Below are 14,623 nucleotides of genomic sequence, written 5' to 3' on the forward strand. Positions count from 1 at the left end.
TTGCTTATTATTATTATTATTATTATTATTATTATTTAAAAAAAAAAAAGAGAATTACATGATAAACTACATAGGACCTTACTTTAATTCTAGGATTCTTGGATGTAATTGGTCATGATTTCTCAACTTCATAATAGATAGGAAATAGGATAGCTGACCCCCTTCCACTAGTAGCTAGTGGGAATAACATGAGGGAACTTGCTCCTAAGCCAATATAAACTTTATAGCTACGGAGGTTAAGTGAAGTTTTTCAAGATTTAAAAGATAAATTAACTTTATGTTTGCCCCCATAGTCTATCCTACATCACTCCCTTCTCCAACTTTTTGGATAAATTGGAAAATTTAAGGGCATGGCCTAGCTTTGTATTTTGTTTACACAAGACTCAAGGTGGGATTGTCATATCAACAATTGACAATATATACGTGGCATTTCCAACTTGTTTCATGTGAACCACTCATACACAACACAAATTATCAACATCTAATGTAGAACAAGACTTGCATCTTATGTGCACAAAACACAAGATATGATTGTCATATCAGCAATCGAAGGCATGTGACACCCCGTATTTCAATCAACGTGGTAAATTTTTGGAATGCTTAAAAAAAACAAAAGAAAAAAAAAACCATCAAATCATTTAATTAAAAGTAGTATATAGAACACAATAATCATGGCATGAGCATATATAACAAATTGGATTTTGAGATCCTCACCCCAAGCCCTCCTAGATTTGTATATCCTCTAACTATTTCCTCCAGCTTACAATATGCCCGTGCAATAAGGCCATAAAGCACTATTCTTAGGCCTTTAACTACAAAAAAGTCCACATTTTGCAGTCATCATGTAATCTAATTGGTCACAGCACCATGTCAATATATATATATATATATATATTATTTTGTTTTCACGTGAGAGAAAAATAATTATAGAAAAGCCCCTCTTTCTCTCTCATGTATTTTTTAACCCGTCGGCTCCGGGGAAATAAAACAAATGGCGTAGCCTAATAAATATTTGTAGTTTTGCGTGTATTGACTATGGAGAAAAGGAAAGGGAGTGAGTGAGAGACAGAGCCTCTGTTGGAGTGTCGTTTTCCTATATATACTCTCGAGGTAGGAGGAACACACACCAAAATCTTTCTCCTTCTCTATCTGTTCCATTTTTATTTTCTCTTATTCTTTATTTCTCTTTCTCTCTGAGGATGTCTGTTTCTTGAAGAAGAGAAGAAAAAAAAAAAAGTCTTCCTTTTTTCCTCTCTCCCTGCTCTACAAAAAATCACTCGGATATTCTTCTTCTTAAAATCTAAGTGGAGGGAGGAGGCTTGAGAATAATAAAAATGTCTCGGAAAGAGGTTTTTGAGAGACCCTCTTCTTTGCATCAGATTCCTGATCTTTCACTCCACATAAGCCCTCCAAAGAGTGCTCCTTCCTCAATTTGCACCGCCACGAATGAAGCCGATTCCAGCTTCGATATTTGGCAGAAATCACACAGCGACAGCTCCATCTCCATCAGACCAGCTGACACCGACCTCTCTCTATCAACCGCTTTGGAGGCCGAGAGTCCATGGAGAAGAAACTTCCTCACCGCAGCGGATCAACAGGTTCACATAAATCGTGGGATTTCACTTCTTAATGTTTCTGATCATCAGGGGGCAACTGTCAAGGCCATAAAGGGAATTCCGGTTTACAATAATTCTTCCTTCCCGTTTTCACCTTTGGATCGCTTCACACAAACGGCAGCGTATCCTCCATCTTGTGCTTCCTCCTTCAGGCCTTGTCGTGTTCCTTCAGGTTTTGAAGCCATGTCGAGGTATAATGGGATAACCATGGAGACTCTAAGACCCCAGCAGTTTCAGCAAGATTTCTCAAATGGGTTTATGAGATCAAGGTGTATGCCAAAGCTGCAGAGTAAGAGGAATATGAGGGCACCAAGAATGCGTTGGACAACTTCTCTCCATGCCCGTTTTGTCCATGCTGTAGAGCTCCTTGGTGGCCATGAAAGTATATATATATATATACAGACCCCTCTCTCTACTATTTTCTTAACCTATATTTTCTTTCTTGAGCTTTTTGGTTTGATCGTTTGCAATTGTATTGTTCACTATTAGGGGCTACTCCAAAGTCAGTTTTAGAGCTCATGGATGTAAAAGATCTAACACTTGCTCATGTCAAGAGCCATTTACAGGTACAGCTGAAAACGCCCATTTCTTTCTTTTCTCTCTTTCTCTCTATCAGACTGATATTTCCCACAAATTTTTTTTAATTTAAGATTCTGAAATTCATAAATTTAGTTAATCTCATCTGCACATCTAAAATAAGCCATATTTTGAAAATTCTAAGAAATTTGGGTGTGGAGGTGCAGTGAAGACTTTGTCAATCCATGTGGCACAGGGGCCGATGAAGTCAGTGAATGAATGAACAGTTGAGTCTGTTCTTTATGAAACAGGACAACTTCTACTTTTAGAGAGAGAGAGAGAAAAAGTAGCCATCATTTCTCAATAATAGAAGCAATTACTGACCTTACCAAACATCAACCTCGTGGCTATTAAAGAAACCAAGAAAAATCCAGAAAGCCAAGCATCTGATTTGATATTTTTTTTTGACTGGGATTTTATTACATTTTTTTTTCTTCTTGTTTCTACTTTTAATTTATTTTATTTAATGGTGTTTTCTTGTTTTATAATATTTGCTTAATTGCTTGGCAGATGTATCGGACTGTTAAGAACACTGACAAACCTGCAGCTTCCTCAGGTAATTCACATTGCTTAGCCATCTTTGTTGCCCTTATTTAACTCCCTGATTTCCGCTACAAGTTTGAATTATTAAAATATTCCTCGTTTTGCTTTATGCTTCACAATTAGTATATTTATAATTGCAGATGTACGTATGTGCCTTACATGTACATATTTATATATGCATGACATGTTTAAAGCTGCAAAAAAAAAAAAAATGTTGAAGCTTTTCTTTATTCTTTGTGTGTGAGATGTAGATTAGTTCAAGTGTCAACATACATGGGTGATTAAAATGCAATTTATAATACGTAAGAAAAACTCCAAATCAAGTAAAAGTATTCTTTTGAATGCATATATTACAATCTTGACCTAATTTTTCGAGGCTTGTATCAGATGGATCTGGAGATGAAGATTTCTTGAACACACCCCCAGCTCCACATCATAACGACAACTATTTACAAAGTCAAAAAAAAGCTTCAAATGCAGCTTTAGAACATGAAGTGGGATACCTTTCTAATCTTTGGAGTAACCCTTCAAGGTAATTAGCTCTCTTTCTCTCTCTCTCTCTCTCTGCATTAACTGGTATTGTTTGAGGTTGATTGTACTCATTGAGTTCAATGCATGAGTAGTGCCTTTAGCTTTGGAAATCTCCAGACAAGGTTGTCTTTTTTCTGAAACTTAAAAGAGTTTCTTTCTGGCAGCTTTCGCTTTTCATTTGCTTTCTTTCTTTCTCTGCTTTCCTCTTCACAATCCATGTGGCTTTGAATCAACTTTCTTTTAGGTTAAGAAAACAACCTTGGAACTTGGAAAATTACAAGCTAAATGCGACTCATCAAAACCCTTTTCCTCTTCTTTTCATGATATCCCATATATATTAATTTGTAACTACTTCTATGTTATTTACCCTTTACACTAAAAAAAGGCTCCTATATATTCTCAAAAGGAATTTACATATTTTGAAAAGCACAGCACTTCTTTGACTTGATGATGATCTTTTCCCTTTAATTAGCTAGTTGACATTATAATTATAATTATAATACACCTCGCACTCAACTGTCAGCTACTAGGATTATTACCCTTTTCTTCATATTCTTTTGCCCAAGATTTCCATCACTTTTACTCACATTACTTCCAACTTTCACTTTGTATATCATCATTAGCTAAAGCCTAAAGTTGTGGTTTGTCTCCTACTTTGACTGAGCGCTTAGACTATATATATTATCAACTAAAACATGGGAAATCAGAGAGTAATGATAATAAAGATGATGAATATATATATAATACTACTAGATACCATGTTTCAATTTACTAATATAATTGAAACACTTATAAATTAACAAGTATATAACAAAATAGTGTATGCAATTTTTATATTATGGATTTGAATTATGTATATAACACTAGAGTCATTTGATGTATAGCATTATTTTTCGATCATAAAGAAAATGGCATTTGTGTAAATCCTTCCATTTAGGGTGTAAAATCCTTCCATAGGTCATACTGTCCTCCTGTTAGTCTGAATAGTTCATTAGAATGTACAAAATAATGTATGCAATTTTTATTTTTTTTTGCATTTTTCCATGTTCTTTGTGGACTTCTTGTTTGCAGCTAAACCCTTATTAAAACCATGTTTTGAAACTAATGCCTTAAAAAATATTTAAGAGTTAGTACCACCCTTTTTGTCATGACATAGGGAATTTAATGTTATAATTAGAGTTCTTTTAAGTCACTTATACAATCTCATCTAAGTAATCAATATGGACTTAAACACCCATGCACCCACCCAATATTGGACTTTTAACTTTATCACATCCCTCTATTATCTTTTCTCTTGGATATGAGTATTAATTTTTATCCTTTTTATTCTTTTAGGCAAACAACTTAATAATTCCAAAGCTGTACATTAATTCATGTTGTGGATTCGTTTAAAAGCTTTTTCAAAATTTTGTACAAGTTGATCATTTGTAACACAGTTCAAGGTACAAAGCATTAATTGCAATGCTAAGTTCAATGGTTCTTGGAATTGATAAGAAGAATGCTTCAATGGCTCTTACACCATAAAGGTAACTTGACATTAATAAGAAGAAGCAGGAAGGTGTAATATACTATAATAGCTTTTGTGGTATATCAGGTCAATTAGCTTTTGTGGAGAAATAGAGCTTTTAAGTTAAAAAGTGTTTTTTTGACAATAATTTTATTTTTAAGATTTTTTTAAAAAAGCGTTTTGGCCATTTTTAACCTTTTTGGACCCTTAAAAACGTTTTCAATTTTTTTTTTACGAAACGGATATATATATATATATTTTCTTCTAACGGACTTTTTGAGTGTGAAAAACACTTTTAGACCCCTCAAACACACACCAAAACAAGGCCTTAGTGTGGGAGCATCATTAGGTTTATTTCAGACTTGAGTTAGTGAGTGTTATATATGCTTGATAATTATAAGCAGTCTACAGTTATCTCACTATTCTGAAATGGCAGTTTCAATTAACTATTGATTTTTTAATTTTTTAATTTTTTTTTTTTTTTGTGACAAAGATTAGTCCAATGATCAGCATTGCAAGATAGTTGTAGTTAGAATAAAATGTGATTTCTAATATTACTCTTATAATTAAATAAGTATAATTGCCGGTTATGTTTTTAGGTCAGCAATTTGAGTGTTATGTTTGACTATTATATATAATTCATGAAGTTTCGTAATCATATTGTTATTAGTGGGGTTTAAATATGTTTTGTTCTATTTTTTATTTTATTGTTTTCCATGTTTTTCCAAAAAATAATATTGATCAAGTCTAACAAAATATTGTTTTTGATTAGCTAGAATTTTGTTTAAGATAATATCCGAACATGTCTTCCAGCAATTATATGCTATGCATTTTCCTTAATTATAACTTTGATTAATGATTTGAAATCCACATAAAGGACTCTAGCTACTAGCTTGTAAAAGAAATTGTTATAATTCTAAAAATGAGTGTCTTTATGCAATGCAGCTTTAATAGTTATGCCTTTTGATTTCATCGAGTGTTTGCCTGTAATCCATTATATATTGTACGGATATATAGTTAATTCATAATATAAGGACCACATGCATATTTTATACAAAACTATAAGTCGCTTAAATACCATATGGACCATCCTAAAGATATTAAAGATAGGGAACACTAGGTAATCTCCTAGTATTCTCTTGGTCATAGGTGGCATAAATATTATTTTATAAAAAATGAAAAAAGAAACTAGCTCTTATATTTTTTTCACTTGGTTCTTACAAAATAATATCCTTTTAGGACTATGAGAACACCGGAATATCACATAGCATTTTCCATTAAAGATTGTCAAAAAATCATTGAACTTACTTGGTTTTTTCTAAAATGTTGGAGAATTTCCTCTCTGTATATACAACAAATGTTGGACCCGAGGATTAGGGTGGGCTATTTTAAAGCATTCTTCATGGAGATCACAAGCATGAGTGTAACCACATAAAAGTAAAAAAAAAAAAAAAAAAAATGCTAGTCACATCTACACTATCATTCTAAAATAACTAGTCAAGTTACAATTAGAGTACTATGTTCCCCATAATCATTTATAAAGTTCGGTCTTGTGTAGTAAGCGACTTATGAGCTGTTTTATAATCTGCCCATCGCAAATGCAATATATCTCCCCAAAATGGATCTAAGTTTCTGGGGTGTCACATAAAGTTACTGTGTTTCTCTTCTTCTCTTGTTAATTGCCGTCCCTAATTAATAAACTGTCATTGTTAGTATCCAGCTGCTAACAATGATATCCCTAATAACCCTAGTCTTCAGGAATCTTCTTACTATAACTCTCATGCTTCTCTAGCAGCTAAACATACTTTAGAATCTTTCTGCAAGAATCAGTACTTACATGCCTGAATTCGCAATGACCCCATCGTTAATGCTTTCACTTGTCTATTCTCTGACTTGGTTGGGCATATTTTACTAGCTTTTCCCAGCACTACTGCATGTAATGAACATGTTCCTTCTGCTTCCATGATTCCATCCCCTATTTATTTTACTTGGCAACTAATCTTTGTTGATACAACTGAGCTAGGTTAAAAAAGAAGAAGAATAAAAAAAGTTACAGTTGTAATTGTTTGCATAAGTGCATAACTTTTGTTATGATGCTAACATATTCATTGAGATTAATTCGCAAGTTTTATTAGGAAGTACTTATAAAAAAATCCACATCTTCAACACATAAAAATTATATCTCTCCCTCCCTCCCTGGTTTCTATATATAGTTAGTGTTTAGCTTCTTGCTCATTCTCTTTCTGCATATTTCCTCGTATATTGGCTTAACCTGCATGGATTGATATCAAAGCTAAAGGCCTGGTGCATTCTGTTCATTCATGGAAACAAGAAAAGATTTTCAGTGTTAATTTGCTTAAAGAATTGCTGTCCCGTTACTACTTGAATTCGATCATCATCCAGATTAGGTTGTGATACTTAAGAACTTATATATAATTACTTGTTTTTGACGGCACAGTGGAGTTCATCCTTGAGTGGTTTGAAATGATAGACAAAAGACTTTTCCATGGTGCTTTGATTTTGTTGAATGAATTTTTGAATACATTGAATTATGCTCTTAATTTCTTAGAAGGTCCTCTTAGTTGATGTTTCTCAGCATTTTACATTTAGGGTTGATCTTGGATTGATGATTCAATTAACAATTGTAGTAAGAGTGGTGTTCATTGGGAATTTGTAGGCAGAATAATTGAAGAATAACTATTTAATTATCTCATGGAATTGTTGCAGTAGAGGAGCATGGTTGCAATCCAATTCAAGGAATCTGGATAGATTAAGACCAGGAACACTGCCATCTCATCAAAGATCTGGAGACCAATTTGAGGTAGCCACCTAAAGCTAGTGATACCTTTTAAAGGCAATTAATTTATTATATATATCATCTGCGCACACGCATGCACCAGCTAGCTTGCATATATATGAATATATATGCTTATTTAGTCTAGCTAGAATATAATATGTACCATATTATATCGAATCCATGCAATCATGTGAATGTCTAGCTCCAGCAAACATGTCCATTAATGTGTATTAATGCCATATGCTCAACCTTGCTTTTGGTATACCTTAGGATTTATCAAATCTAATAAAACTTTTTAGATTGTGTTTTTTGCTTAATTTTTAGTTGAAACAGTTATATATTATGATATGACATAAAGGTATAATGGGAGACAACTTTTAGAATTACAAAAACAAGCACAGATTATACTTTTTTTTTTTTTCTTTTTTTCTGTGACCTAAAAATGATTGATATAAGTTTCTAAACTTGTGGCAGGGAAGTGATTTCACTCAATCAATAAACTCCAAAGGGTCAAGCTTGAAGAATCCAAGCTTGGAGTTCACCTTAGGAAGACCCGACTGGCACAGCAAAGAACATGACTAATTTGAGTTAGTATTATTGGCTAATTGTTTTAGTATTTTCATGGCAAGAAACAGGCACTAAATATATATATATAGGTACAGTGGGTTAATTAATTAGCCACTAAACTAAAAAAGAAGAAAAAAATCATCTTCTATAAGTTTTTTGCCATATGATGTGATGTGTACATACTTGTGCTAGCTCAAGCTGCACTTGGTAATTGTGAGGTGATGTGATTAATGATTAGTTTTTTTTTTTTTTTTTAAGTGATTAATGATTAGTTAAATATGTCTTGAATATGATCAATGAAGCAAAAAAAAGCAGAAGAAAAGAAGGAATCAAATTTCAATGGTGCATAATTATATGGCTTTTTTTTAATTTATTTTATTTATTCTCTCCATTAATTACCCTTTTTTGGTGGGGTCATTTTATGTGATTAGAGTGTGAAAATTTGACTTTTGTGGTCTCTTTATGTCATTTCTGCATTCAAATCCGTTTTTATAGATTTGCCTGATCATCAAGAATAAGCTTAAAAAGCTCCGGCTGTAAAGATGGGGCCTGGAATATATTGTAATATATATCATGTTCACACAAGGTAACCACGTTACGTTAATTAATTTATAGCATCAGCTTTTCAGATTGAGATAAATCCGCTGTAATAGGTGGATTTGAGTGTTGTCGCAATTGCGGGATGCAGTGTGACCCACAGGGTGATCCCTTTTGGCCTACTCAAACAAATGTCACACTGTTTCAAATCTAGTGACCAGATACGATGTGAAAGATATGTTACAACAGCTGTAACCTTAAGTGGAGCATATTCTGAGACCCTTTTGCAGGCTTAGGATAACCTTCCTTCCTTTATCCACTTGAAAGAAAGAAGAATTATATTCAATATTGATACAAAATCTTGCTTTGCTTGCACCTCCCCATTCAACAACAGTCTATGGACTTATAAAATGAAAATATTGCAATATTATTGTAAGACTTTTCTTTTCAATGAATACATTAGGCTGGGCACTACACAATATATACAGCAGATACAAGTTCAAACGAGAAACATATTAATTACAGATAACTACACACATTTCTTTATGAAGGATTTTCCTTGTAAGGAGTGATACACAATATGATGGCTGAGTTGATTTCTTTCCATGTATGAGTTGTGCGTGAACTGCTAGCTCATTCGGTTGGCTGTCCTTCCTAATTCAAATGAAGCTATCCAAATGCAGCTTTTGTTGACTTGGCTGGAATAGCCGTTGCTCCTTAATTCACCATATCAGCCAAGGTGTGATTGTCGTGATTTGCTTCATGATTGGTGGCTGATTGTATGTTGTGATTGTTCTAGCTTACAGCCCCCCCCTAAAGCTCACGGGGGAGGGAAGCACCATGAGCTTGTTACGAAGAAACATAAACCGAAAGGAAGAGAGATCCTTTGTAAAAATGTTGGCTATTTGATCATGAGTGGACAAATATCGAACTGAAAAATGTCCTTGTTGATGACCTTCTCTCGGACAAAGTGATAATCAATTTTAATGTGCTTGGTTCTAGGATGGTAGAAGGGATTAGAGGCAAGGGCGAGTGCACCAATATTATCACACCAGATTGTGGGAACCGTTGATAAGGGAATTTTAAGTTCCCGAAAAAGCATACGAAGCCAATAGACTTCAGCTGTAGTCATGACCAAGGCACGATATTTCGCTTCAGTGGAGGATCATGACACAACCGTTCGCTTTTTTGGGCACCAGGAAATTAAGCAAGAGCCAAAATAAATGCCAAAGCCAGTTGTGGAGCAGCGGTCATCAGGGTTACCAGCCCAATCAGAGTCACAAAAAGCCTCCAAGCGGAGGGGACCGTTAGTGAATTTCAACCCATGATTAGAAGTACCCTTGAGATATCAAAGTACCCGCTTCGTAGTTGTCCAATGCGAAGTTGTTGGAGAGTGAAGATGTTGACAAAGTTGATTGACAGAATATGTGATATCAGAGCGTGTAAGAGTACAGTATTGTAAAGCACCCACCACTTGTCGATACACACTAGGATCGGATAAAGGCTCACCAAACGAGGCTGAGAGTTTGGAGCCAGAGATACACGGTGCAGAATAGGCTTTAGCACCAATCATACTTGACTTGTGGAGCAGCTCGGTGATGTATTTTGTCTGGTGGAGGTGAAGACCATCCGGGTCTCGGGAAACCTCAATACCCAAGAAGTAATTTAGATCCCCAAGGTCCTTGAGGGGAAACTCTAGCTGCAAGGCAGAGACAAGAGAGGAAATAGCAAATGTGTTGTTTCGCTGTAAGCAAGATGTCATCAACATAGACCAATAAAAATATGAGAATACCATGAGAGTGAAGCACAAACAGTAAGCAATCAACCAATGATCCAGAAAAACCAAGTGTTTGCAGGGAGAGAGACAACCTATTGAACCATGCTCTAGGTGCCTGTTTGAGACTGTATAAGGCCTTATGGAGCTTACAAACAAAGGTAGGAAATTGTGGGTCCACAAAGCCTTGTGGTTGTTCCACAAAAACATCCTCCTCAAGTGTCCCATGCAAAAAGGCATTGGAGACATCTAATTGTTTCACTTTCCAATCAAATTGCATAGCAAGGATTGGGACCAACCGAATAGTGGCTAGTTTGATTACCGGGCTGAATTTTTCGGAATAGTCAATGCCACTCCTTTGATCAAACCCTTTAGCTACAAGCCTGGCCTTAAATCGATCGATGGAACCATCGGGCTTGCTTTTGATTTTATAGACCCATTTATTGCGAATCAAATTTTGGTGTTGTGGTCTAGGCCAGAGTGTCCATGTCTTATTTTTGAGGAGTGCATCATACTCCTCCTGCATAGCTAAACGCCACTCAAGTGATGATTGGGCTTGGCTGAACCTAGTGGGTTCAATTTCAGTGAGGAGAGAGCTAAAGGCACGATATGAGTGTTTAGTGCAGTAAAATAAGGAATAATCAGAAAATTGTTTAGGCTTAAGGGACCCAGTCTGAGACCGGGTGACCATGGAGTGTCGTGGCTGTTAGGGTTGGGCAAAAACCCGCCCAACCTGTAAACCCCACCGGGCCTGCCCTGTGCAGGTTTAGTGTTTATTTTTGCGGGTTCATGTTGAGAATATCCAACCCGTACGGGGCAGGGCGGGTTTCGGGTTTACGAATATTACCTATACGGGTACCCACCCCAATCCGCTCCTACCCGCTCCTAAAGGCTAAAACACCAAAAAAAAAAACCCAAAACTTAAGAGACTTAAAGACCCATTCGGCTTTCTCCCTTTCACCTAGCACTCAAGAGTCAAGTCCTCAACACAACCGTCAGCTCGACTTAGCCACACCGCACGAGACCGCACCTCTCGTCCTCTCGATCTCATCTCCCATCAGACCCATCTCACTCCCCGCACTGCACGACCGTCAACCGCACCTCTCGGCTCTCGATCTCCCATCGGACGATTTGGACCCATCTCACTCCCCGCACCGCACGACTGCATCTCTCGATCTCCCATCGGACCCATCTCGATCTCGAGTCTCGCCTCTAGATCTCTCACTTTCGCCTCTGACCTCTCAATCTCATAAAGGTACTCTCTCTCTCTCTCTCTTTTCTATTTGGTTCTTGGGAAAGATGAAAAGAAAGGAAAGAAAGAAATATTCTTAAATAATTTCCCAAATGGCCAGAAGGTACGAGCTTTTGGGTCAAATTTTTGTGTTAGTGTTGATTTGTTTTGTGAAATAAAATGTGGGTTTTGCTTAGTTTTCTGGTAAATCATGGATATGTGGGTTTTGCTGAAGAATGTGTTTTGGATCAGTTGCGGTTGTGGGTTTCGCTTTTTTGGTTAATGGGTGTTTTTGGATTTTGTTAGGTTATGGCTTGCTTATGGGAGTGGATCATGGGTTGTAGTTGTTTCCTGGTGACATTTGTTTCTTCTGGTAACAGTGGTTTGTCAATTTTTTCGACTTTACTGTTTGCTTCATCAGAATTGTTTATATTTTTTTCTTTTCTTTCTTTTTGGTCGGAGTAAATAAACCTCACCCGACCTGCAAACCCGCAAAACCTATACTTATTTAACCTGCACTACAAATACCCGGCCTGCGCGGATCTTGGTCATTGGGCTCGGGTGGCGGGTTGGAAAATCTCAAACCCGCAAGGTGCGGGTCTGATGGGAAAAAACCAATACCCGTCCCGCCCCAACCCGTGCCCAGCTCTAGTGGCTGTGGATGAGGAGTAGACTCATGGGTAGATGAAGGCCCAAGAGAGGAAGGACTAGGAAGGCTGTGAGGGGTACTGGGCAACACGTGATCAACAAGAGAGGTGGAGCTGGAATCCAACTCTTGGGCTGCGTCTGTGTGAGAGGGAGGGAGAGATGAGGGAGAAGGATGATTCTTATGGGAGTTTAAATCAAGCACGGGAGGTTCACTTAGAGGGGGAGATAGAGGTGAGGTGGAATTAGGACTCACATGCAAAGGAGAGGGCAATGGGGATTATGGAGTGGAATGTGCTGGGGTATATGGTATAGGTGGGCCTTGAAGTATATTATTGGAAGGAGAATCAGGTAAAGGAAGAGAAGAGGGGTCTTGATATTGTGGAGCTAGGATAAGTGGAGCAGTTATAATAAAATGTAAATTAGACTCAGGAGAGGGAAAAGTGGGGCATACCTAAATTGGAGGAACTGTGGAGGGCTATTGAGCAGCTGTACGTGTATCCCTTGCAGGAAAAAAGCCTTCATCAAATATGACATGCCATGAAACATAGATTCTTTTAAAAATATGGTCTAAACACCTACAGCCACGTTGGTTGGGACTATAGCCAATAAAGATACATTGTTTACTCCAAAACTAAGCTTGTGTGATGCATATGGTCTTAAAAGAGGGTAGTAAACACACCAAAAAATTCGTAAGTTGGAGTAATCAGGTTCTTTTTTAAACAATTTGAAATATGGAGACATAGTTTTTAGAGTTGGTGAAGGTAGTCGATTAATTAAGTAGATTGTTGTTTTGAAGGCATCGACCCAAAATTGTGAGCTTAGATGAGATCGAGCCAAAAGGGACAAACCAACTTCAATAATATGTCTATGTTTTCTCTCTGAAATTCCATTTTGTTCGGGGGTATGAGGGCAAGTAACTTGGTGATAGATCCCATTATTTGTTAAAAATGAGGTGAATTGTCGTGACATATATTCACCCCCACCATCACTTCGGAATTTTTTTAATCTTTCAAGAAAATAAATTTTCAACAAGGCGCTTAAATTGAACAAAGTAATGAAAAACGTCAGATTTTTGTTTAATGGGATGCATCCAAGTAAACCTTGAAAAGTCATCAATAAAAATGATATAATACTGACAATCATTGGACAGGATGGGTGAAGACCAAACATTGGAATGAATAAGTTCTAGGGAAGAAATAGACTCACGAGTAGACTCACCGAAGGGCAATTTCTTGCCTTTGCCTAACTGACAAGATAAACAAACATGTGATTGTACTAAGCCACCAACAAGTGGTAGACATTGAGTAGTGATCAGCTTTTGAACAAAGGGGTCAGCAGGGTGTCCTAGTCTTGAGTGCCATACATCAAATGTGGCTTTTATTCATAGAAGAGCTGTGAGACCATGGCGTTTATTCAATGAAATTTTCTTCATATAGATGGGATACAAGCCGACTTCACTCGGCCCTTCCAACAGTGTTACTCCCGTTAGGATGTCCTTTACAATATAATAGGAACCCGTGAGTAGAAAGTAGCAATTATTATCAATGCAAAAACGATTAATGGAGAGCAAATTAGCTGAAACATTTGGGCAACGCAAGATTTTATTTAAATTGCCATGAGAAGTGGGAGTTTGAAAAGTGGAAGAACCAGAATGGTGAATTTGTAGCCCATTACCATTACCGACTGCCACAATTTCATCACCTTGAAATGTTGTTTAATGGACAAGTTTTCAAGGTCAAAAGTGATGTGGGCATTGGCCCCACTGTCGGCAAACCAAGGTTCATTATTATCCTGAGCGACATTAGCTTGAGCTACCATGGCGGCCAATTGTGCGGGTGGATGTCTGGCTTAAAATAGGCATAGTCCATTCTATGATAACAATCCAAGGCTCTGTGATTGGATTTACCATATAATTGGCAAGGAGACCTTGGAAGCTGATGACCTGGAAATGGTTGAGATGGAGAACCCGAATGGTGATACTATTGTCGCTGTCCACTTGAAAATATTGGTTGCCCACCCGAGAGAGGTATCACTGGACCTCTAGATTTATTGAGAAAATTGTTGCGAGGTGGTGGATGATTATGATGTTGGTTGAACTTGGCTAGCCCACCGTGTTTCTTCTTGCCAGAGTATTGTGGGGCTCCTTGTTTTTGAGTAAAGAATGCTAGATTACTAGCTTCTGCCGTGAGGGCTTGGTGTTGATTGTCAAGCATAATTTCATGCGATAAAAGTTCAACCTAAAATTCTTCAAAGGTTAGAGAGTTATCTCTTGTGACAAGAGAATAAGAAGTAACAA

General features: G+C 36.8%; 1 protein-coding gene across 1 annotated transcript; it reads left to right on the forward strand.

The window, feature by feature from the left end:
* The first annotated feature begins 1,058 nt into the window (after positions 1–1,058).
* On the forward strand, positions 1,059–8,374 carry LOC132184163 (transcription repressor KAN1-like). The gene is made up of 6 exons (XM_059597678.1): positions 1,059–1,998; positions 2,106–2,182; positions 2,703–2,748; positions 3,123–3,267; positions 7,501–7,594; positions 8,045–8,374. The coding sequence occupies exons 1-6, from the start codon at positions 1,335–1,337 to the stop codon at positions 8,150–8,152; spliced, it is 1,134 nt and encodes a 377-aa protein (XP_059453661.1). The 5' UTR covers positions 1,059–1,334; the 3' UTR covers positions 8,153–8,374.
* The last annotated feature ends 6,249 nt before the right edge of the window (positions 8,375–14,623 follow it).

This window comes from Corylus avellana, chromosome ca6 (genome assembly GCF_901000735.1).
Source record: "Corylus avellana chromosome ca6, CavTom2PMs-1.0".
NCBI classification, from domain to species: Eukaryota; Viridiplantae; Streptophyta; class Magnoliopsida; order Fagales; family Betulaceae; genus Corylus; species Corylus avellana.

Excerpts from the sequence above, each read along its gene's own strand:
- LOC132184163 (XM_059597678.1), top strand. The coding sequence starts at position 1,335 with ATGTCTCGGAAAGAGGTTTTTGAGAGACCCTCTTCTTTGCATCAGATT. Across the intron at positions 1,999-2,105 it reads GCTCCTTGGTGGCCATGAAA|GGGCTACTCCAAAGTCAGTT; the intron begins GTATATATATAT and ends GTTCACTATTAG. Across the intron at positions 2,183-2,702 it reads ATGTCAAGAGCCATTTACAG|ATGTATCGGACTGTTAAGAA; the intron begins GTACAGCTGAAA and ends ATTGCTTGGCAG.